The sequence below is a fragment of the Empidonax traillii genome, unplaced genomic scaffold, assembly GCF_003031625.1.
Source record: "Empidonax traillii isolate 1590-97213 ecotype Southwest subspecies unplaced genomic scaffold, ASM303162v1 scaffold916:size242360, whole genome shotgun sequence".
NCBI classification, from domain to species: Eukaryota; Metazoa; Chordata; class Aves; order Passeriformes; family Tyrannidae; genus Empidonax; species Empidonax traillii.
In genome coordinates, this window is record NW_020956109.1 from 96,728 (window position 1) to 122,738 (window position 26,011).

Consider the following 26,011-nt stretch of genomic DNA (forward strand, 5'->3'; position numbering starts at 1 on the left):
TGTCAATGACATACAGTTCATTCCACTGACATGCACGTTACATGCCACCAAATACCTTTCCACTCCCGCCTACCCCCTGCCTCCTCTCTGGGGGCAAATTACCTCCCCCGTCCCCTTTTGATGACAAGAAGCAGAACCTGATGAGTGTCCAGCATACGTGATGTTTTATTAGACACCTGATGAGGTGTCTGGGTTGATCATGTCATAACATATCGACTTTTTTTCCCCTTGGACCCTTGCTCTTGCTGGAGACACAGTCTGCTTCGGGTCACGCTATTTCCAGTTGTTGAGATAGACAAGCTTGGTACAGAGATCAGATGAGAAAGTGATTTCCAGACCAGTACAAGAAAAGAAGGGAGAGGCAGACTGCGCACAGAAAACATGGATGGAGGACACGAAGTAGGAGCCAGCACAGGTGGGAACACTGACCATGTTAGGCTCGGATAGGCAACAGCACGAAGAGAAGAAGCCCACCCACAGCCATGATCGCAGCAACTGAAAAGCAAACAAAAAGGCCCAGGATAAGGAATAATCCCACTGTCCTGGCAAGGTGCAAATACATTCCCAACATTTTTATACGCACTTCTTCCTTCTTATTGCAACTATTATTTGGACCTCAACACCCTGGGCTGCAAGATTTTCACAGCACGTTGCTATCATTGTGGAAAAATGCCTTGGGGAGAGTGTATAAATCCTGGTCCTGTAAAGCAGTTAACCATGTGCTTCCTTGTACTTGAGTACCACCGTTAGGATTATTGGGGCCACCCATGTGCTTAAACTTAAGCACCTGCCTTGAAGCAGGCAAAGTGACTTTTTTCCACAAGCATGCATGTGGTACAATTACAATCTCCACTGAAAAAAGAAAAGCACTGGATGAATACAAACCCTGCTTTTGCAGACCCTTATGCATGTACTCAACTCACAGAGCCCTTTCTGCACCTCCTTTTATCAGTGAAGCTTTGCACCCATGTTAGGTATCTGCAGAAGCAGGACCTCGTGAGCCATGTGAGAGCATTCAGCCTAAATAAACTCAAAATATGGTGAGCTGAAAGGCACTACATGCATCCACAGCTTGCCTTTGAAGGCTGCTCAGCCATTACTCTAGTCTAATCAGACTTTGGGTTCACCTGGTATCAGTAACCCAAGGCTGACTGCACCCTTTATCCTTGTCAGAGAATGTGCACAGACAATTTTTCTGTTACCAAATCTATTAAGATAATTCATCCTGAAAAAGAACACAATGCAGAAGAAACAACAGGAAGGACTTTAGTACAAGCAAGAGCCCAATGGTGTAGATATACTCCAGTTAAAGTCAGCTGAAGATCTCACTCATAATTTCTCCTCAGTCATCATAATGTGTCATTCTCGAAAAAAATTCTGTGCACATCAGACTTTTATACAGTATAATTTACAATGCCTAAATACATTAAAATAGCTTATTTAGACAGAATTAACATTCTGCAACTGCACTGCCTTAAATTATGATGCAAAACAACTTCAGGCATGCAGTGATTTACAGAATTATATACTGGATTATGTGCTTACTTAAATTAGAGCTGGTGAAGAATGTCTTCTAAGCTCCTTTTGCATCAGCAAAACAACTTGCTAAAATTTTCTGAACAGCAATGCCAATATTTCTTAATATAATTGACATTATTTTCTATTTTCATAATATCCCAGCTTGTGCAGTCATACTAATATGGAAGCAGATCAGCCTTCTCTAAATCACTCCACTGACCCAAGTTAACACCAGAGGTCCAAACACCAAAAGCACACAAAGGGAAGCCAAGTACTATGTATTTTCAGGCAATCTTGTAATTTTCTTCTAGTAACCTTGCAGGATTTGAGTGCAGAGAACTGGTGCATCTCCATAAGACCACTTTGGCTGTGACACTTTAACTTATGTTTCAGATAGGAGGCCCTTTTCCCCCAGGCATTTTCTCATGGTTGATGCCACCAGACCTTCCCACACCCCCACACCACTCAGCATGCAAAGTCAAAGTTTTTTTAAACAACAGTTCAATTAACCTGAAAAGCAATCACTTCCTTAAAATGAAAAGAGCTCACTGTTTTCTTAAACACAGAAAACTGTTTGAGCACCTCATCAGCAACTGGGCTGCTCTGAGACAAAATCAGTTCCCTGCACTGAATGCAGAGCACTTCAGATCTCACTCTCTTTATGTGGAGGAAAAAAATGCTGAAGTGCAAGGGAAATGTGCCTCAATGCAGCCTTTCTCCTGCACACGTATCAGCTATACACTTAACATTAGAGGAAATCTAAAGTGCTTAGAAACAAACTAAACTGTATCAGCAGACAACAAAATTCAATTCCATCTCCAAGGAGTGCTAGGAAAGGTAAGTGAACCTACTAATTGGCCTGCACAGTTAGGACAAAGGAAGATTTATTACTCCTCGTGTTAAAAGGATGGCTTGACTTGGTAGATAAACTTCAGAATATAAAAATCCCGAGTCAAATAAAACTCATGTTTAAACTCCAGCAACCCCAACATGCACCTTGTGGCCACTGCATTTGGGTGCTGATGGCTTTGAGGAGGGGCCAAATTTCCCATCTCGTCACTTCATGCAGGGCTTTCTTGAGCTAGAAACTGAGGAGATGAAAGCAAAAGTTTCCCAGACAAGATCAAATGCTGTGGATAAGAGATTGCTGTTTAATGAATTACACCTGGACCTCTTCAGAGGATCTTGAGCCAGCAAGCTGACCCACACCAGGGAGCAGTCAGAGTGGAACCAAGCACTGTAAACATCAAATTTATCTGCAAAGTCTCCTCCAGCCTCACCGAATCAATCAACAGACTATGACAAGAGCTCGTGGGGATGCTCATAGTCAGGAGCCCATCTGATCTGCTGCAGGATAACAGATGACATGCCTATGCAACAGTGAAAGTTATTGAGCAAACACCTGCAGTGTTAAATCCCCTTTGCTGGGAAAAATCAAGGCGCTGAGGTGACGCCATCTCCAAATGCCAAGCTGGCTTCAGACAAGGTGTGGCAAGGCTTTGAGCCCTGGCATCAAGGAAAGGGCTGCAGATAGCCAGAGAAAAAGCAGAGGAGCCTGGAGCTCCAGTGACTCCTCCAGGATCTCCACAGCCTGCTGGCACTGCCCTGTTCCTCGTCTAGCCCAACTCTACTGCTTTCAGTTATTTTGGGCACACAAAGACAACACTCCTCCTACAGTTCTAGCTAAGGTGACCCCTGCAATGCTTATGTGGTTTGCAAACCCAACTGTCCAGAGAGCAAACTTTAACAAACCTGTGCTAGGAGGACTTATCAACAAACTTGGCATTGTTTCAAACCCTGGGCTACATGCTTTATTAATGAAATGTATATACATCATGGGCCCCAACAACTGTGCCTGCCATCAGTGTAATTAATGTACAAGTTTGCAGATGACCCAGTGAGCATCTGGAATTAAACTACACTTTTAGTTGCTAGACAGAATTCAGAGAGGCTCTGCCATATATAGCTGTGGCTTTTAAGAGTTATAAGTTGAAGTCTTGGAATCATGATAAATGAAAGCCTTGTTTGTTGCTTTTAATAAGCTGTTCTAATGGGCGGTTCTTCAGAGGTTTGCAATTAGAGACTGAAATACTTGAGGGTGCCTGGGAAGATTTTTCTAATCCTTCATGCAGCCTTGAGTGATGGCAGTGACTGCTTCCAGCATCTCCAGGTCAGGAGGTCAGCACTACACCTAGCAATTCGTGAGTCAACGTGCCTGCTTTAAACACCAGAGAAGCAGCATTACACACTGTGAGCTGCTAGGAATATATTCCCATTTTGTCCAGAAGTATGTGAATGTTTAAGGAGTCACCTGCTCTTCCTGCTGAGCTATCCTAGTTCACACGTCCAAGCACGTCTTTGCACTGTTCAAGAATGCAGAAGCCCAAGCAGATGATATCTATGCAATCACTATGGGAGGGAAAGCAACGTCTTCAGGGAAAGGAACTGCACTTGGAAAGACCTCTGGCATTTACTTTTCTATGTCTAAGACGTGAAAAAGTATAGATAACCTTTTTTCTAGGGAAGAGGCCAATTGCTGCAACATGGTGAACCCCCAGGAGAGGTCATGCTTCTGATTTCTAGCATTCAAAGCAAGGTGAAACATCCACATATTCAGAAGTGCAGAAGGACAAGAGTCTGACTTTCTTCTTCATTCTCTACCCACTTCACAGCCAAGAGGAGACACTGTAAACCCCCACTTATAAACACCACATCCACTTGGGGTGCTCAGCAGGACCCTCAAGGTGCTACCACTTTCAGCTTGAAGGGCAGCCCAGTTCCCTTCTCCACGTGAAAACAAGACTTGCACAATGCCATCAAATGCATCATCTGCATGAAGGTGAGAAGATTTTGTCACTTATTGCTGCATTACCCCCCATTTTCCCTGCTCAGACAAAATTTATGCCAGCCACTTATCTGTTCATTACAGTCCTTCTATGCCATTCCCTTGGCTGCTACTGGAGCAACTCAGAAATAACGCTTTCAAGTACAATGTCTCTTGGGCTTGGAGCTTAATTACAGATTTGGTCAACTCTCACCTCCTGTCTGGACTCAAGTCATCTGAAGGTAGATTATGCTGGGTCCCTAAACCTGCCTCAAAACTGCAGAGTGTGGACTGGCTTGCAAAGGCCAAAAAGCATTTAGAACAAAAAAGGAATAAGGTGTTGAAGTAGCCAAATTTGGCAAGCTGATCTTGTCAGGATGTTACAGGCAGTAGATTTCCACACTGGTCCTAGGAAGGTATTACCCTGTGCAGGAGGGTGCACTAGAGCACTCTGCTTTCAGAGAATGGCACTGTACACCAATGCTGTGAACACTCCTTGCTGGGAAAATGTACCAGCAAAGAGGCTGTTAACATGACAGAGGTAGTAAAAACCTTGACCCTAACAGAAGCAGGCCCAGACCCTGCCTGCTCTTGGTGGATGGGAATTTTGACTTGGCAGAGCAATAGCTTCCTCAACAAAATCCTTCCTCTTGTCAGGTGAATCGTGGGGAATATTTGGCAGCAGGCAATATCATGAAGTGGCTATAAATCACATGAGACAATGTCCTGCAGGAAGAAGGAAGAGCAGGCAAGAATGTAGAGATAAAAATCCTTTAAAAGGTCCCAACTAACAAAAATCGTGACTCATGCTGGAAAAATTATCTATGAAAAACATTATCTATAGACTGTCTCCCGTTTCCTACGGAAATATTGAAAAAGCAAACTATTTTAAGCCCTGACACAACTTGGAAAATAGGATGGGGGGAGGTTGTGGCAAAATTAATCCATTTTTACCTTGCACATCACAGAAGGTTGCAAACACTGCCCCAGCACCTAGGATATACATCAAAATCTTTCACTCTCTCTATTCCCTGAAAGTCACTTTTTAACAAGATGCACATATTTGCGTCCAAAAAGTAGCCCTCTGCCACCACAGGCGCTGATATTTAAAAGTCTAAATCAGCTAAGGTCAAGGATGGATACTCTGCTGCAGAAGCCCCTAACTGCCAATACCCAGGTGGCAAGATTTGTCTTTGCTTTGTCTTTCAAAGGCTAGTTCCTTGCCGGAACGAGACTTTCTATATATGCATGACACAGGGAGAGGGGCAATTTTTGTTGCTTCAAATTTTTTTTTTTTCTTAAGGTCTATGAAAAGCTCCCTCTGGTTCTCCGAAGATCACTTGAGATGAAAAGGTCATCCATAATGGGTAGCTGACAATAAATGCAGTTGCACAGTACACTTCTTAGCTATTTTGAGCAGCTTTTGCAAACATGCACAGCATTGACCTAATACCATTCCCACTTTACTCTGTAAAAGCCCATGCTTTTGTTTAGTGATACAAAGTTCAAAAGCTTGGGGGACTGGAAGGACCAGCAGTCTCCTAACACTCACCCAAAGACCCTGTCTGTTTTGCAAACAGGGCTTGCTTTGAAGGACAAAAGAGGGGGAACTGCTCTGGAGCAGTCAGTCTCCTTCCCACAGTGCTGAAAACCTGGCTCCCTAGCTCGGTTTGTAGGGAGAACGAGATTGTTGTGTTGCCACACAACAACAACTGAGGCACCTTATTGCTCCTGCGAGATGGAGCACAAAGATCTTTGTGACTGGATTGTCTGACACAGACTGTAAAATAGAAGTCAGTAACAATTTTAGATTAATATATACTTCAATAAGGAACAATAATGGCAACCGACATCTAATTCAAGCAAAATTTATAGCCTTGCTCTATCTGTAAAATGCACTGCGCTTTTGAGAACACATAATCCCAACAAAACAAAGATAGTAACAACTCCATGTTCTTGAATTCAATACTTGTAGCTGGTTTAATAATAGATTTTCAATCCACTTCTCTTTTTTTGCTGAGACAACTACAGTCTGATTTAGTGAATCTCTTTGATTTGTAATCCCAGTTGTTATATTATTAACATGCCCTTGATGCAAGGAGCAGGATAACTTAAAAAAGTGATCAGCTATTTTGCTTGGCATTTATGACCTTGGTCAGAGGACATGGTATTTACAGGAAGAGTTTTCAGGAGCATCTGCAAGTAAATCAGCTCTGAAATGCAGCTTAATTGTTTAGGGCAAAGCATATTTAGAGTCAAATTCCCAGGAACCTCCAGCTTCAGACACAAAGTGCATTTCCACAGATGGACGCTGGCATGTGGAAATGCCACCATGACTACTGTTCAACTGACCTTTGGTTTAGGGCCAGCTGCCAATGGGAAATGCCAAGCTGTTACTTAGATTCATTCAGAAGTGAGAAAACTGCAGATATTGAAAGTAAAAAAAGGGGAAGAGCTGTGGTTCCGCCTTCAGGAAGCTATCAGAAAAAAAGCCTGCAGACCCCAGAAAACTCTTGAGTCCAAATACTGGAAAGTACTTTCAGAGCCGCCAAGAGCAGGATGACATCCACTTTGCAGTGCAGAACTGCTCTCGAGCCTCTGCTCGTTGCAGCGTGGAACTTGGGAGAATGGGTGCAAAGAGGTGTCAAACAGCATCCTAGGGAGGAATATCCTAATTCTGAGGTGTCCAGGGTCTCCCAGGGAGCCTGGGAGCAGCATGAAGCTGGCAAAGAGTAGCCTATTTGCAGAAGCTGACCAAGTTACATCCTCAGCGCTACAGCGCAAGTGGGTTTTTCTCCTTGGCTCTGCTGCTGAGCAGTAGCTGCTCTCTTACATCAGAAGTAAAGACAGAGCCTGGGCTTTGCTTGGTGTGGCAAGCAGTGATGATTCCACCTGAAATTTAAAATAGTTGTTTTTCTTAAAGCAAGTACAGGAAAGAATTAGGAAAGAAAATTTACCTCCCTGGAACAAGGCACTGGAATAACATATCCACTGCAGAGATATAGGAAAGCATCTTCCAGAAACAGGTTAACAGATTCAGAAAGGGATTATCCCATGACTTGGAATCTATTTATTGTCCCTGCAGTGTCACAGCAGGAGAGTCACTCCACAAATTGTCTTGAATCCATAACCAAGGCAAAGCAGCATGAGTGATACATCTCAGTGGTATCTCTGCTTCTTCCAAACCGGAGCAATTTCTTTGTTTTGCTTTGTTTAATTTCAAATTGCCTGTCATCTTTCTGGGTTTCTAGGGTTTATTTTTCTGTTCTCACAAGTCACTCCACATAATAGATGGGCTTTAAAATTCACAGAAACTCAAACTGGCTGAGAAGTGTTTTTAAAGCCAGTGTTTTAATGGACCAAACCTTGGTGCTGGAGGTTTCTCCACCACCTCCAGTTAAGGGACCGTTCTTTTCTCAGTTTAGGGGAAGGGTGCAAATGATAAAAATGGACGAAGAGCTCCCTGTGCCTTCCCACACATACAGTGTGGCACCATGGGGAAGTTCCTGGGAACATGCAGCTGCCCTGGGGTCCATGGAGGAAGGCATGAGTACAAGGTAGGAGGATTAAGGCTGCAGCAGAGGTGGTGATAAAACTCTAGCCAAAGAAGACAAGGGTTTTTATAAGTGTGCCAAGAGATAAAGAGCTAAGAGGAAGAACATCCTGGAAAGCCCATTAGACAAAAGGACAGAAAGACATAACTAACAAGAACTGCTGACAAATGGCTCAGGATTTGCAACTGCTTGTTTGGATCAGAGAGGGTAGCAGTAAAAAAGAGACCTACAAGAGTACATCCTCCCCAGAGGAGTCCTGAGTGCTTGCCAGCGACTGTGGGAAGAGCAAGAGTTACTGGTAGTCACACAGTGGCAATCCCCATGGCCACAGAGGGATGGATATACATTCCTCCACCTCTGATTCACTCCCCAGACTCCTCCCTCCAGAGCTGTCAGGTTACATCCATAGCTTCCCTACAGTCCTGCGTGTAGTCTCCTGTTTGCACCGATACAAGCACACATCCAGGCTGAGGGAAGCCAAAGTTTACACTCACCTGCTCTGTTTGAGGAGGAATTTGAATCAAAACCTTTAGCCTTTAAGGAGAGACTTGAAGTCCTGCTTACTGTGTTCAGAGCCAAGTCTTTTGACTACAGCTTTCCTGTAGGGCCTAATGTGAATTGCCTTTAGCCATTCAACCTCCCCCAATTTCTCTCTGCTGCTGCATGCTTCTCATGCAGACAGGAGCATTTCCTTTTCCATTTTTAAGCCCAACAAGTCACTCAAAGCAGACGACAGGAGTTCTAACGGCTGAGCTGGAAGAGACTGTCATTCTCTGACCTTGAATGGAGATGAGTCTGGCAGCGCACTTACCTTTCAAGACAGGAAATAACTGTGTTCGTGTCCTTCCACGGATGCCTTATGCCTGGGGACTCAGCTGCTCAGCCTGGCTGGATTTCACTGCTCTGCATTCTCAGACTGATACCCTACCTCCTCTGGTAAATAAGACCCTCGACCAACATACTCAGTGCAGTTCCTCAGCAAGTGTCTGTAACATCTCTTAACACTTAACATATCCTGTAATTTACAGCCACCTTGCTAGACCTGAGCTTAAGACAGACATGTATCATGAAAGCAACAGTGGGCTGATTGGAACCTTAGAAGCCCAAATGTTCACTTTGCACTGAAAACAAGTTCAGCCTTATCAGGAGATGCACTTCACATGGCTTTGTATGAAGGATGTCGCGTTGTTTGACTACTGCCACAAAAAATGTACTAATATACATGTAGAATACAAAAAAAGTTCCTTGCATGCTGGTTGCCATGCAAATTTGGTGTTGCATTACAAACTGATCCTGATACAAACCATATTTCGCCCCAGTACCACAATCTCTTGTTCACCAACAAATTCCATCAACTTCCATTAGAATTGTCACAGATAGTATAGCCCTGGCTTTCATCACTTGCCTATGTTTAAGCACATGAGAAGTCAGTGGGATTGAATGATGGTTTGAAGCTGAGTGTCTCCCTCTGAGGGGAGAGCTCTCTGTATAATTTACTAACACTTGGGGAACACATTAGTATCCTACACATGAAAAATGAAATCCAGATTTGACCAAAATGTGAGGTATTTGGCCATTCTGGTGAGTTTCTTCCCATTTTCTTTGCAAGTGTTTTCCTGAAGTCGAGTTTCCTCTGTGAGCAAAGTCCATTGAAAGCTCTGAATACAAACATATGGGGTTGAGGATATTTTACCTGTAATACGTTGCTTATTTTTAAAGGAATGTGAAAACACTCCTGTGATAATCAAGTCAAATAATCAGGGCCAGTCTATACACAGATGAAAATCATTGGGAAGTGAACTACATCTGTGAGTGAGCCTTTGCCATTCCTGCTTGTCCAAACAGATCAATCAGCCCACCCTCGTGCAGTTTTACAGTGCTACTGCTTGAAAGCTTCGTTCACATGCTGCTTTTGCCTAAATCGCACTAATCAGCTGGACAGATAAAAGTTATTACAAAAGTTGGAGAAGGATAAATACACAGCTTCTTCTCTTACCTTCCACTGAGAAGGAAACCGATAACCACAGCCAGCAGAATGACTCCCACTGTTACAGACACAACAATTATAGGAATCTGGCTCTGGTCGCTGGATGCAGCTACTGCTGAGATGAGAAACAGAAAATGGAGATTAAGGTTAAAATGACAGTCAGCTCTCATTTGAGTCTTTCTACTGAGGTTGCCAGCGAGGTTTCAAGTCTTACCAGTTTGTTTCTTCTTTTATGGTTTGTTTTTTCCCCCTTTGCTGTCTGTTTCCAGTTTGGAAAGGATATGAGTGGAAAGAAAACAAAACCACATGCAACACTAAGCCAAAAACTCAACAAGATTGCATCTCATTGCTGAATTCAGAAACCAGAGTGTTGCAAAATGCAGCCCTTGAGTTTGCGAACTCAAGCTTTTCTCCCTGAGTTAGCTGCATTAGAAATCATAGAGATAAAGGATGAAAACCCTACAGGCTCCCATTTGCAGAGCGAACATTTATGGAATGTTATTGTTAAGAGGCACAAGTAAGATCTCCAAGATAAAAAAAATTACCTGCACTTTAAGAAGCTATAAACAATTATAAACTAACTCCTTGTGGCATCTATATCACACGGCCCTCTGTAAAACAGGAATTTGCTAAGACAGATACACTGGTTGGTCTTTTTATCAGCCAAAGGAAGCAAAACTCTTCCAGCCCATGCCTTGTAAAGAGCCCTTCTGCCAAATGGCAGGAGACAAATCCTGTGATAAAGATGCCAGCAGAAAGGTCAAGAAAGCCATTCAAGAACTGAGTTTTGACATAGGTTAAGTAAGAGCAGGTGAGCAAGCTCCTGCGACCTGTAAAATGTAAATGCTAATACCACTTCTATCTTGATTATCTGCCCCATACTGCAAGGGGAAGGAGCCCATTTCTCCCCATGGGTTTGGGTGTGGGGTTCCCCAAGTAGAAACCAAAGCCTCCTCACCTTGGCCTCTTTGCTGCCAGCTTATTTAGCAGTGTATATTTAACCACCCCAGGGCGCAAATCTCGCCTTCTCCCTGCAAAACCAGGTCCCTGGTGCAGGCATTGCTGCTCTGCAGGGAAAAACCTCATTATAGCTCCTACCCTTGTGCCAGCCTGCAATGAAGCTTCATCCACCCCAGGGAGCAGCAGGAACCAATTGCATACCGAAGAAGACTTCAAATAAACGATTGAACTAAAAAAGGATCCCTAACACAGGATTAATGTTATGGAGGCTATAAAATAACTGAATATAGTCCCATATTAATTGTTAAAAGAAAAGAAAGACAAAAAGGTATGTCATTAAACATTGATCTGCAATGGGCCTCAAGCAGCTCTTCATATGGGAGTTCTCTGGTGCTTAACTGTGGGTGGGGTGGACCTGCTATAGCAACATAAATGATTTCAGAAGGATAGGTCCTGATACATTAAATGTTTAATGTTAACTGATCCAAAACCCTGCCATCATCTGGAGATTTTAATAGCTTCACAAACTTATGGGGGCTCCTTAAGATGAAGTTTTATTGCTTTCTTGACAAAATAATTAAAAACATTTAAAGGAGAACATTAAGCAGTAACTGGTAGCTTTTTGCACAGCTCAAGGGACGGGGAAATGAGATAAATCCCACTGTGATCTATGGCAGCTGAAAAGCCTGAATCCAAGGTCTCGAGTTGGGACCTTCCTGTCATTCAAAGTTGGGGACACATATACACCTTCATTACCCCTTCTCAACTTGGTGACATGTTCCTACTCCTGCCCAGAAGACCAGCTGGATTAGCTCACCAATCCAGCCTAAACCCAGCTTTTGCCAAGGTTAGTTTCACTGGAGCTAGACAAGCTCTTTGGAAGGGAGGATAGTAACAAATGGATAAATCCAGAAACAGCTTCCACTCAAATAAAATATTTTCACTGAAAAATGCAGCTCTGGCTGCCTCATGGTGCTTTGCAGAATTGCACATGCAGGCAGCAGAAAGTAAAAATTCCCAAAGTTTGGAAAAGTCCAAAGCAGGTTATAGCTTCCCCTGGACTGCATTTCTCAGGCTGTTGAATAATTCCTCCAAGTGTATTAAGGGTAACTACAGAAATCTTGCAAACTGGAAACAAAACCTGTTGTTCAGTCTAAATGATTTGGAGACTGTTTTGGATTCTCAGAACAATCACTGAAAGGTTTTCATCTGCACTTGAATCAAAATAATTTGCTTTGGCTCTAACACAAAGTTCAGATCTGAACTCTGATGTAGCAGTGAGACTTGGTTCTGTGCTGGCTTTCATATTCTTCAGGACATGCAGGAAAGCAGTGAGAGTCTGGTCACTCCTGACACTAATACTGACTTTATATAGGGCCTTGGTTAAAAAAATAAATCTTTCTGTAAGGTTTTAAATGTCAAACAGAGATGCATTCTGTAAGATACTGAGGCTAACACTGTATTTCAATTCTACCAAGAGTTTAAACATCTTGTTAAGTCTGGTCTCAGCCAGAGTTTGAGTCCAAGAGAGGAACAGTTCCCAGCTCCCGAACTGGGGACCATACAGTAGGTATTCTTCTGACTACATCAGCAGCTCCTAGGTATCAGAGAAGTACCTACTTCTCTGCCTTTAAAATGCTAAAAGGACTAGGGTGCAACTGCAACAAAATGACTCAGGGCGTTTCTAGTGTTTGAAGATATTTCCACGTGATGTCCTCAAAAAATCCTGATTAACACACGATGGGCTTTATAGAAGTGCCACTATTTTGGGGCCAGGATTGTAGGTACTACATCAAATGTGCATATATTTCACGTAATACTCCTTAATAGTCTGGAACATTATTACTCAAATGACTCTAAGCTAGAAACTATCCAACTGAGAGCAAAACTACATATAATAATTTTTGGCATAACATGATTTGGTTGCTACTTATAGGGCACAACTAATGGTTAATACAATAAGATATACATTAAATAGACCATTCTTATTGCAATAATGTTTGCATCGTGATGCAATTTTCACTATATTAGCTCAATCACTGGCTCCACAGCTACATCTGCACATGTATAATGATTTGTTTAAAATCTATTACTGCTTCAAAGGTAGCATGAATTGAAAAGACAACTTGGCATCTTCTTCTCAAAGACGATGAATTTTAAATCAACTGGAATAACAGTAATCAAAGTATTGATGAACTTAAATTTCCAAGGAAAACACAGAAAATAGTCTCTTTCCCACAGGAATGAACAGAGCATTTCTACCACAAAATTTCTCTCCCATGCAAAAAGTATAAAAAATTAATAAATGACAGCTGTACAAACTAAAAGAGATAAGACATACTTTCTGGTGGAGAAAATTATACTTGACACCTCAGCAAAAATTTTGTATTTGGGACAGAAAGAATTTCTCCACAGCTGTGCCTGAACACAGAAGAAAGAGCAACTGAGCCTCTGTGTGCCTCAGGAGTTCACTCTGCCACAGAATCTGTTCCAGAATCCAGACCTGGATAATCAGATTCATTAAAAAAAAAAGAAAAAAACTAAAGAAAATTTCAAACCCCACAAATCTGTACCAGACCAAGCAGAAGTCCTGCACATGCAGTGCACATTTTTTTCCATTTCTGATCACAAGTCAAACTCCTTTCCTTGAGGCTGTGGCATTGGCAGCCAACAGAAACTATCTTTTAACTTGACAGGAACTTGCACCAAAAGGCACTAATGCTGGTTAAACTCCTCCCCTTGCAGAGAGGCAGTATTTCAGAGCTTTTTCCCCCAAATACAGATATTTGAGAGAACTCAGCATCCTCTGCAGAAGGCCATTAAGAGATGTGGAGGAGCAGATCTTAGCCCTCTGTCCCTCCTGACAGGAGAGCCCTTATCCCCTGTTGCATCAGCTCCCATAAATACAGGAGTTTTCTAAGCAGGGAATGCCATGAGTTTCTGAAGCCTGAAGATCTCCTGCTCACCATGTGGACTGAGGAGGCAAAGGATAGATATGTCTAGTGCACAGTCACGATGTGCCTGATGTTTCCAAAGTCAGGGGACAAAGCCAGTAAAAAGAAGAGCTCTCTGCAAAAATATCGATCCCCTGACTCGTTTCTGGTAACTGTTCCAGAGGCACGGGCCAACAGTAATTAAAAAGACTTACACACTGGGCTGGTTTCAAACTCAAATCTTCGGCTGAAGCCACCATAGCCGGCAGCTGTCCGGGCTCGGATCTGGAAGACGTACGCTGAACCTGGTTTCAAGCCGTCTGCCGTAATTGCTGTCTCTTTGGATTTGATGATGGTGTAGCTCGTCTCCTGGTCCTTTACCCAACACCCCCCCAAAAAAACCACAAAGTTCAAACACATAAATAATGGCTCTCAGAGAAGACAGACTCTTAACAACCTGCAGAGCAATGTTATAAAGGGTGACTGGAGCATGCATTTTTGAGGATTTCTTCCTCAAAACCCCCTCTCTGAAGGTCCTTTCTGCAGTACAAAATGTGAGTTCTCATTTTCAATTTATAATTAATGATTCCACGAGGCTTGCAACTGGCATCTGCAGTAGAAGCAGCTTTCCATCACTCAGGATGCACATGGCCTGGGGCAATGGAAAGGTTTATCATACAAAGATCAATCCCAAGGCACAGGGAAGATAAAAAAAGCCCCATCGCCTTAGAAAGGGATTTTAAATTTATACCAAAACAGCTTCCCAGTAATGTATTCAGGCCTAAAAGAGAATAATATATTATACATTGTACAACTTTATGCTGGCATTTCTAGAACCAAGAATTAGACCTTGGGAAGGGAATAATAAACCAAAACTCCAGGAAAATACCTGATTTTTACATTATTCTTCTGCAGCAATGAACTAGAAGAAAAATTGCTGAAATAAATCTTCATCTACATCAGTTTCTAATGTGAAACAATTTCAGTTCTTTGATTAAAATTTTGTTCAAATGCTTGGTAATTACTCTTAGTATTATTTACTGTAACACATAATCTAGACAAGAGCTCATAAATTAAGGTCTACAAATTTGAAAACTGCTTTTTATTCACCATATCCTCTCAGATCGAAATTATTATGAGTTAAACCAGAGTTCTTAGTAATTCCCTACCAAGGTTTTTGCATAGTTCTTGGGATCTGAACTGATTTTTCTTTTTTTTCCTTAATTTAATGGCCAAATTCCCATAGACAGTACTATGCTTGGATAAGATGCTGGGAATCTCCAGATGTAAGATTACAGCATTTCTCATTTGAAATCTGTTTTGGAGAAATGTGTACACACACACACACACACACACACACACACACACACACACAGAAACACACATATATATATGTGTGCCTTTTTTATCATATTAAAGAGTGATTCCTCTTACAGGAATGTGATCTGACAAAACTCAATTTTCCCAAATATTTAATATAGACAATTCTTGACCCTTGGAAATTAATGTTGTGATTTACCCTTATGAAGGGCTGACAATCCAGAAAATACAAATTATAGTAGCAGCAAACAAAAAGGATTAAGGACAAAATCCAAAATCTAACTCAATGACTGGTTAAAAAGCAATAAATGAATATTAGGTCACATCTTTGCTTGTATGTCAGCCAGTTATGTTTTCAATACGCTGTTGGCTTCTGCAAACACTTAGACTCTTGGGATTTCGTATGGAAAATACAAAACCTCACTATCAACCTGAATGAAATAAATCAAGACAGCATAAATTTGGATTGTCTGGAGCTACAACCCCATGAAGGACTTGCACTTCAAGAACTATTCAGTGAAGCTATTTGAGACTAGTTCTGGACCACAGATACAATATTTTTAAGCCCCCTATCCTGCCAATTTTTTGGAAAACAAACTAAGTAAAATGAAGGAATATATGGATTTTTTTGCTTTAATTATGTGCTCATTATCAAGGTTTCTAGAAGCTAATCTTCCCAAGCCACTCCATGGTGAGGATTCAATGTGCCACAACAGTCATTCAAACAAGTTAATAAAATAATTAGTAATGGATTACTTCCAGCAACAGTATATCCTGATTCTTGCTTTGTGCTTTAATCTTGAAAACCCGAGCCCTATTTAAGTCACTCACACATCTAGTGCCCATTCAAAAGCTCCATCATCTGCAAACATAAGGTTGATTTTATCTTGATGGAGAAGATTTATGAAATTCTTTCCCCTCTTTGCATGGACTGCTTGAGCAGGTCCCTCCCTTGGTCAGAGGAGAGAAGGAATAAGGACTCCGTACTGGTCCATGTTCAGCGATTTCAACTGGGTCATAGACAGAGCTAATGGAATATCTTCCTTAAAACAGAAATTTAACCCCCCCAAAAAGTGAATTGTGACTCAATTTAATTTTTTTTCTTGTTTTCACGTAGAAAATCTGGATGTTTTAGAAGAAAAAAAGAACACCTTACTATTCCAGCTATGGTAAAAAATTGCTGTTTGGTCAACTCCTGCAAACCCGATTCAAGGAAATCTAAGGTTTCCAAAGATTTAAGGCTGTATCACTCAAAACATACTATTTTGATAAAGGGTATTTGCAACCTTTTTAATTTAAACTACATTATTTTTTTTCAGGAAGAGAACAAGTTGACACTGGAAATGAAGACTAGGAGAGGAAAGTTTTGTAGGGAGAGGGCTTCCCATAAGATTGAGAGCAAGAGCTGGAAAACCCAGGATGCACTTCTTCATATTAGAGAATGTACAATCTCTCCACAAAACCTTTCTCCTCTCCTTACTCTGTGGACAGAAAATCAAGTGAGAAATTGAAATACCTAAGGCGAGGGGATTGCCTGATGTTTCTGGGAGGACACAGATGCTCAATCCCCAACCCCTCCTATTTTTAACAAATGAGCAGGCTCCATCTTAATGTGATAAGGCCAGAGAGGAATCTGACACAGAGATTTAATGTATTTGTTCAAGAGAAGTGGCACACTAATGGAAAACAACACCCTCATTTCAAGTCTTCCTAATCATTTACTGCAAAATCAATCTGACATTGATTTATGCATAAAAATCACTCCATTCCCTTCCATGACTCAAATAATTATAACTAAAAGAAGGAAACAGTAAAGAGAAGGTACTTGGGATGCTCAGCAATCAGTCCATCACACCTTTTCAAAATATTTGATTTCGTATTCCAGGATGATGCCGTTGGGTCGATCTGGCTCCTGCCAGGAAAGGGAGATGCTATTTTTAGTTATCTTCCCTTTTTTCACACTACTGACTGGAGAAGGTGCTGCAAGACAGAAGAAAAATAGAACAGACAAAAACCATTGTTAGCAAGATGGTCTGCCCTGGCCAAAGTCAAACTCATCAGTGCATTCTCAAACACAGGGCAATCCTCAGCTCCTGCAGATCAGCAGGGTCTGTTTTTACCTTGATGGTATTTGCCCATCTTTAACAACTGAACTTGCACAGATTTTCAGCAGCTGACCAGCATCACCAGCCCGAGCAAAGGAACAACATGAACTACTGTCAGCAGCTTATGCATCAACCCTGTTTTCAAGTACTTTTCAAACACATCAGCTCCAAGTCTTGGCTTTTCAAATGTGTCAAGGGCCTACATTACCAGAATTACATATTGATTATATTTTACTTTCTTCTGGCTGCTTTCAAGTTATATATTCTTCAGAAGACCTTAGATTACATGAGCTCCTTAACTATTTTTTGGATTGCAAGTACTTTAAGATTAGGCATCTTTTAGCCCCCTCCTTCCAGAAGCAAGGAACATTATGACCTTTATAATTCAATTGCTCTCCATAAATATCACTGGGGTGTTACAGTTCACATAGTGATGCTAATTCCTTGCAAATGGCAAAAGATTTTAATGGCAATCACGGTTCGGAAGTTCACGGTGTGCTTGGGAAAGCCACAGCATGAAGGCAGCTATACCAGCTCTGCTTATTACTTTAAGATGCAGCTCTGAAAGGTTATCTGCCCTTTGCAGCACACATGTGCATCAGAAACAGGCTTGATCCTTTGTATTCAGTCTGATGTCTGCAGAGACTTTATAAGTTGTGGTTGCTACCACCCTGCCAGCTCTCTAGCAAAAGTTGCTATGGGCAATGCAACCCTAACACCCCAGGTATTTCATGCCAGAGATCAGGAAACAACACTGAGTGAAAAGAAAAGGGGACAGGCAAAATTCAGCCTTTCATTTTCAGGGCCAAGAGCAGCCTCTCTGGAGATAAACAGCCCATGCCTGGCTGAGGGACTTTGACTCACCCTCCACATGGGCCAGCTCCTGGTAAAGATGACTGGGAGGCTGAGGAGACCCATGGTAAAGATTTCTGTGGCCATATGAGGAATGGAGTGCAAAGAGCAGTAGTAAATGACCACATTTTATCCTTCAAAATGTATTTGGAACTTTATAAAAATTTTTTTTTTCCTATAGGCAGGACTAGATATTTATCTTAATAATAATAAAAAAAATCCCCAACATATTAAGTAAAATTAAGACAACAAATAAATTAATTTTTCCAGGTCTGATTTTAAGCCAAAAAGTAAGGGAAGAGCTCCAGACAATTATTTCTGGACTGAAGGCTAGTAGCAAGACTTCTCTGTTAAAGCAATTTCCCGCACCTCAGCCTTCACCTCCTTCCCGCACCTCACCTCCTTGCTTCAGCCCCAGTTTTTCTCACTCCTGCTTACTAATCCTTCCCCAGACTAGATCTTGGAGGATCCTGAAAGGTGTTGGCCATTTCCATATTGATTTCTGCTGGAGAGCTGGCACCAAGCTGCACAGACAACGTTTGCCTTTTAGTTGGGTCCACCACTGTGCTTGCAACTGCTCCACTGAGTGAGTAAAAACCACCTTGATTTGAATGATGATCATATTAGTTATGCAGCCTCCGCATGGTGATCATCAACAATTTTTCATCTGCAAAAGTCACCTTACCCCTGCCTGATGTCCTCTACAAGTTTTTGGGCTGCGTAAAGGCAAATAACAACCTAAGTACAAGCTGCTAATCTGACATAGAACTTTCCTTAATTAATCCAGGTGCCTAAACATGCACCATGCATTCATGTGTACACCAAGCTGAGTTGTGCGTGGGAGCTACATGATTTTCAGAGGCACTGGAAAACAAGTCTCACTGTGTGGTGATGGTGCTGAATAACAGGAGATTCTACAATCCTAGTTAAAAGAGACCATGCTGATCACTTATCATTAGCCACTTAGATGTTATATACAGGGGGTGGAGCTACCAAAGTACTCAGAAAAAGGGACCTATGCCCTCTGGGACTGTTCTCCAATGCCCCCAAATCCCTGCAATACCTACTCCATGCTTACAGAGCTGGCAGTGGAGGTCTGGTAGGACAGAGAAAGTCAGTGTTGAGCACTAAACCTTTTTAAACTATTAGTAAAAGCAAAATTGAGAAGTGCATGGACGGGAAATCACAGCCTTCCTTTAGATTGAATGCCTCCCAGGAAGGTGAAAACAATCCAGTTCCCAGGATCAAAACTGCCTGACCAGATAACGGACTTTTCATCCACTCTATTGAGGTTTCCTAGAGTGTTTGTGCTTGAAACGAGTGCTTTAAACCCAAGGAAACAATGCAAGTGATCCCAAACTCTGCTGCAAAATCTTTCCCTGGGAGGTTCAGGGCAGTTTAGCTCTGCTTCACGCGCACCAGCATAGTACAACACAAAGTAGACCCCCAGCCACCCAAAAGCACCCATCAAACTTCCCACACCCTTTTTAACAGAGCATTCTCTTTACAAAGCAGTTTGCACAAAGCTTGGCTAGCTAACAGCTTCATGGACTTAAATCTTCTGGTGTGCAAGTCTCTAACACGTTCAATTGTGGCTCTATAGAATGCTCTGCTCTACCGGGAAATGGAGGGAAGATAAGAAAATGAGTAACACAACTCTCAAAGTAAATTAGAAAAGGAGTAACCCTATCCTTTTTGAATCTCCTTCAAAAGAAGCGTTAAAGTGTAACCGTGAGATAAAGGCCAATTAAGTAAATTCAATAAATCCCAGCAGTGCTGGCATGATACAGCAACCACTCTGCAACCTGAATGCACAGAGATTACAATGCTGTGAAGTGAAGGAAGGAAGGAAGGTATAAGTATTTTAGAGTTTTCTTTGTCAAACAAAACGTAATCCAATCCAGGCAAGTGGACAAAGTCTGCAATCATTCCATCTTAAAAGCCTGCAACTGGATACTGTGCTATATGATCTCAGAGAAATAAAAGGATTACTTGAGACTTGCTTTTCAAAGGTCACTGAGTCTGCAAGGGCAGCATCCTCTTAACAGAAAGAAGTCAAGCCACAGAGCCCTTCCATTTGGAGTACAACATTTCAAAAAGTAAATTCATGTAAGAGTCAAGATATATAAGGCTATAATTTCTCATGTTTCTTATGCAAGCAGACAGAAATCCTGTCCTAACTCCTGCCTTGACACTACAAAAGGTGAATGTACATCGCGAATTGTTGATATTGCTTCACAAGTAATCTGTACATATGCATTAATTTCTCAGCCACACACTGAAGATCAAAGAGGGATATTACATCATTCACGTTTATGTTTGCTATTTACAAAAACAGCCATGCGTGTGATGAAAGCAAACAGAAGATGTAACAAGGTGTGAAATTGCTAATGTACATTTTTGCCTTCCTGAGACCAAAACTTAATCAGGAAGCAAAGAAAAGCATAGAAAACTGATTCTACCCTTTTGTTCTGTTTCAAACATTTCCTAATAAGAATAAGGGAACGTACCAAATAAATAAATTGAAGTTTCTGCAGAAGATGCATCATTAGTCACATATGAATAACTATAGGAGATTAGTTCATGAGGAACAGACATTTTAGGACATTGTTCCTCTGCAACCTTTAATAATGACATTAGAACTGGATTAGCCATCTAGGCACCAAACTTCATATTTACAACATACCGTGCTGTGTCCCACTAATGTCTAACATACAATAACGCTTAGTGGAATAAAATGTTAATTATATTTTAAAAGAAACTAACATTATCAGGTGAATGACCACTGTATCAAGATAAATAATCCAGTTTCTACATTTCATGGTCTATCTTTTTTATTTCATGCTCTCTTCAGCCCAGTTACTTTTACCTTAGTATTTTTCACTCTGGCAAAACCAACAGCTAATAGCTCCCCATCTCACTCAGCCCCACAGCCAGTAAAGTTCTCCACTTTTGATTAAAAAAAACCCCAAACCCAAACAAACTAAGTCCCTTCACCCTCAGTGCAAAAGACAAGCCACCAGCCCAAGACTTTTAATCAGCTTTAACTTCTGCCAGGACAGATCCTCACTCAGAGCAACCCAGAGTTGCCCACAGAGAGATGCTTACTTAAGTGGGCAAAGGGACTGGCACCTCGGCATCTTTTGGCCTTCTGTGTATTTGGGCTTCAGGCCCCTTTTCAAAGACAACTAAGGCATCAAAGAGGAAGATCCTATTGCTCCCATCTCTGCCCTGGCTGCTCTTACAGACATCTATGACACAGAATGTCTGGAGACATAGGCATCACTTTTTACAGACACCTATGCTATGGATTTTCACGTGTTTGCAATTTCTTTTACCATAAATACTAATATTCCTGTATGAGCAAACGTCTGAGATCTACACATCAGACCTTTCAATACACCTTGGGGCTCCTCCCTCCATGTGATGCCATGTTTCTTTTGTAGTCTGAACTTGTGCCAGAAGATTTAATTTCTCTCTAGGCTTCTAATCCTTGGACCTAAGATACTAGGCAAGTATCTCTGCTAAAGGTAAAGAGAGCAGTATAGTCACTGTGGTTTTGTGGACACTACTAACCCAACACTTTTAATTACCACAGAGAAGTGCCTATGGGTTCAAAGACGCAAACCAGAAAAAGACCCCTTCAATTCATATTCACATTAGAGAGAAAACAGAAATAATCTGCATGCAATTTGCATTAGCACAGGGATAATGGCTCATCTCTTACTTCTGATCTGTGTAACAGCTCAAGAGATATGCCTGACTATGCATCAATGCTGTCTAAGACTTGAAAGATTTATTGTGCCCCAATATCCTGGTCTTGCAGTAATTCCACTGCGTTTGGGGGAAGGAGGGGTGTGTGCACACTCAATTAATGTAATTCAAGGCCAACTTTTCTCTGAGTATCTCCTAGAGGATGTTGCAAGAGAAACAGCACAGTGACTAGCTAACACTCCATGATATTTAGCTACCCCTGTAAAATGGTATTCAAAGAAGAAATAGCAAGAGAGCAGCCTTACTGCATGCAAAAAAATCACAACTCAAATCCTTGTTGCAATGCCTTGTGTTATAAAAATGTATCTATACATTATCCTTTGTTTTTAAGACCAATTACTAATTATTGACACAAAATTAGGAAAACAATAAAATGCACAGCTTTGAATGTTTGTATGCAGTCTTTTCCATTTAATCAAAATACTGTGTTAATTGTAAGAAAGCAGGGCTCAACACACAGTCCTTGAAGGACAGTGGATGAAGCCAAAGCAAACTTTGCTGTTCAGAAAATATTCTGCCTTAACAAAATATTTCTAAGACTCACTGAAGCACCTACTTTGGTGGAGGCAACACAGGAAGCCATAGCAACATCTCACCTCTGCCACTGCTTTCTGTATGCCCTGTTGCTGACTGCATGAATGTTTCCAAATAACACTTACAAAGCAAGCAAATAGTTTCTAAAAAATCTAGCCTAATGAAGTTATCCTGAGTCAGGGCTATCATACGTTACAATTGCAGCAGGATTACAAACAGTGCTTAAAGACATCACAAAAACTAGGCACTAAACTACAGACCCTTTGGGGTAAGACTGCCTTGTCATTCCTTGTGCGCGCACCACCACACATACAACAGAGCTAGAATACTTATTGGAACATTTCATATATCGCTGCCATCTCAAAAAACCACATAATCTTTGGCAAAACTCTTAAAAGCACGTGGTTTCAAAAAATAAATTGGATTCTTGCTATTTGCCTTCTGTTTACAGAGTTGTACAGACATTATACTATAGACTCCTGCCAATCACGGATGATAAATGTGTACTCGTAAAGAATGGAAGCTGCCTGGTGATTCCCATGGCTTGCAGGCATGAGGCTTGAGGAAAACATGAACAGATACCAAAAGAGAAAATTGCAGGTATCAGGATCTCTCTCCCCTGACCAGCAATCTCAAAAGTTGTAAATTAAAATAATAGCATCAGCAGTAGTTTATCTCCAGATACTGTAAGCTAACTAGCACAGCCACTATTGGAAACGCCCACTATTGGAATGTAGAGAAATGTCCTGGTATTTCAGTTGTTGAGAAATCCTCTGTACTCTTATTCCCTGCCCTCTCCCCCTGCTTGTGATTTCTGAGAAGACTTATCATAGAAAACCACATAATATTGAGCCCACTCATCTCAAGGGAGGGGTAGTATTACCTCCATCTTGTTCATCAACAAATGCATTCAGTGCCTTATCAGGAACACCGGTGTATGAGAATTTCAAAGAAATTTTAAGGACTTTCTATATAATGAGGGCTACAAAAGGCACCATGCTCTGTAACATCAATTGAGGTAATTTTTTCCCTTAAAACCTGAAAACTTGCAAACACTCATTTGTATTTTGCAGGGTCCAAAATCCCCTTCATAAAGCTACAGGTTGTTTTGAAAAAATAATTTAAAAAACTGGCTTGGCAAGACTGTCTCTGGCCATAGCTCACTGTTTGGGAAATTTCTTTCCAACTGTTAGTCCTAACATATATTCATTCGTATTTACAGCAACATCAGCCCTAAGTCCTGCACAGTCAGTTTCTGTTAAGCTTCAATTTATGCTGATCCTCAGAAGGGAGAGCGAGACATTAGGGCATCACAGTTTGCCTTTGCTCAAGAAAAAAAGGCCTCCCTGATGTCCCAAGCAGGTGCTTGCCCTTAAAGCCAACACTTATCTGGGATGAAGAGTTGCAGGAGCAAGGAAGAGAGGCATGAAGAAATATCTTGTTAGAGGGTGCAGATCCACAGGGAATTCCAGTACCTGATTTTGCTTTTCTAGGGCCTCTGGAAATCAAGATAGTAATTTTTTCTCAAAGGTGGGGAACAGTTTGTGGCTAATACCAGAGCCAGATTCCTTCATGCCACAGAAAAGCTGCAATTTCCCTATATTCCATTAGTGGTTTAGTTGTGAAGCCTAAGAATAAATACTATTGACTCACAAGACTCTTATAAATTTACTCCTAGCAAGGTGATAAGGACTCTGGTTCTGATCCATCAAAGCACTTTGGGAAAATGCTTAATTTTAAGTGCACAAGTACTACCACTGCTGTCAGCATTTGACTGGATCATTTTGACTGAGCCACAGGGCTCAGCATTTTGCTGTAGAATTCTCATTGAGTAGATTTATCAGACTAGCTTCCAGCACACTTACCAGCATCTCTCTTATCATTCGCAAACGAATATCTTATTTGCATTTAAGCAAAAACTTCCTTTTAAAATCACATGCCATTAAGAACAAACCAAAACCAAAACCATGGTACTGAATAAAACACGTGAAACGTGCATATCCCTGCTCCCTACTATAATTCACCTTCTTAATTTCTAAATTGGCTCCTTTCTTCATGCAAGACTTGATGCATCCTTCTTCTAGCTGCTATCGAACTCTAAACCCAGCAAATTTATGGACCTTTTTTAAATTGCAGGGGAAATTTCCTTCTCTGCCAAGCCTGCCACTCTGTATGATATGGCAATCAGTCTTGCTGATGAATTCTAATGTTACAGCCAAATTACTAAACACTCTAGTGAAATCAGACGCAGACAAATAAATTCCTTATGTTTCCACTTGAAGAACAGCTACTGAAGAGGTGCAGCAGGTCAGAGGGAAGAATAGGCAAACTCCTTAACTCCCACTGTAGTTTGTTTTGGATTTCCTATGGTATTTGGCCCCTTCAGATACCACCACTGTTCTTCTCACATCTCTCATTCAGAAATGGAAGAAAAACATGAGTTCACCACCTTTGACAGGACCCTGAGCTGGCCAATAGCTTTGCAGAACCACAGTCCAGACCTTTTTCATAAGTAAGTTCCCCAATGAAGACCAGAAGGCTTGAAATAAATAAATTCTTAGAAACAAATAAAAATATATCAAAATAGGCAATATTAGAACAAACACCTAGAATAGTAAAATCTCAAAATGACTAGAGCTGAAATGGAAAGGTTTATGTACCTGTGGTTATATGTACATGTGATCCATAAACCCACTCCTTCCCTGTCCTTGGTTTTAGAGTGACAGTGGTTTTTCTGGATCAGGGCAAACTTTGTCCAGGTTTTTATTGTTTTTAAGGGAAATGGCAGACAAGTTGAGACAAAATCTAACAGATCTCATCCTTGCTGCCAACCCAGGTATCCTGCCCAGTCTTTTGGCACTTAAGTGTGACCATGGGCACTGTTAGCCCTAAAATCTGGTGTTCCAAGCACTAAGACAAAGCTAACTAGCAAAGTCAGCACAGATCAAAGTTTACTACAGGTGCTTGGGAAAACACCTTTTGATACTACCAAGAGGAATTTGTGTATCTTCAAGCTTCCTAAGGAGCAACCTTTGCAGTGCGAAACAAAGGAGCATGCAATGCCCCTTTGGAAGGAAGGAAGAAGAGCTGCAGCTTCAGAGAATCGTAAAAAGGTCTGTGTTGGAAGGGAGCTTAAAGATCATCTTGTTCCAATCCCCCTGCCACGGGCAAAGACCCATTCCACTGGACCAGGTTACTCAGAGCCTCATCCAGCCTGGCCTTGAACATTTCAGGGGATGAGGCAGCCACAGTGTCCCTGGGCAACCTGTTCCAGGGCTGCACCACAATTTCTTCCTTATATCTAGTGTGATCTACCCTCTTTTCTTCTAAAGCTATTACCCCTTGTCCTATCCTTACAAGCCTTTGTAAAAAGTCCCTCTCCAGCTTTCTGTAAGGCCCCTTTAGATACTGGAAGTTTACAGTAAGATCTCCCTGGAGCCTTCCCTTCTCCAGGCTGAACAACCCCAACTCTCTCAGCCTGTCCTCATAAGTGAGGTGCTCCAGCCCACTAATCATCTTCATGGCCCTTCTTTGGAGTCTCTCCAAAGTTCCACATCCTTATGTTGGCAGTCCCAGAGCTGGATGCAGTGGGTGGTTCTGAATTCTCACAGTCCCTGCCTTTGCCTTCTGTGACTTGGGCGGTGTGGCTG

At 41.6% G+C, this 26,011-nt stretch overlaps 1 protein-coding gene across 3 annotated transcripts in view; it reads right to left on the reverse strand.

Annotated features, from left to right (window-relative positions):
- Positions 1-26,011, reverse strand: part of EPHA5 (EPH receptor A5) — a 155,732-nt gene that overhangs the window by 35,386 nt on the left and 94,335 nt on the right. For 2 of the 3 annotated variants that reach the window (XM_027902852.1, XM_027902850.1), the window contains 4 exons: positions 16,952-17,076; positions 13,992-14,151; positions 9,893-9,998; positions 430-495 (listed from right to left, as the gene is read on the reverse strand). In XM_027902852.1, coding sequence (XP_027758653.1) covers positions 430-495; positions 9,893-9,998; positions 13,992-14,151; positions 16,952-17,076 — 457 coding nt within the window. The remainder of the gene's footprint in view (positions 1-429; positions 496-9,892; positions 9,999-13,991; positions 14,152-16,951; positions 17,077-26,011) is intronic. The other variant, XM_027902851.1, reaches the window with a different exon arrangement.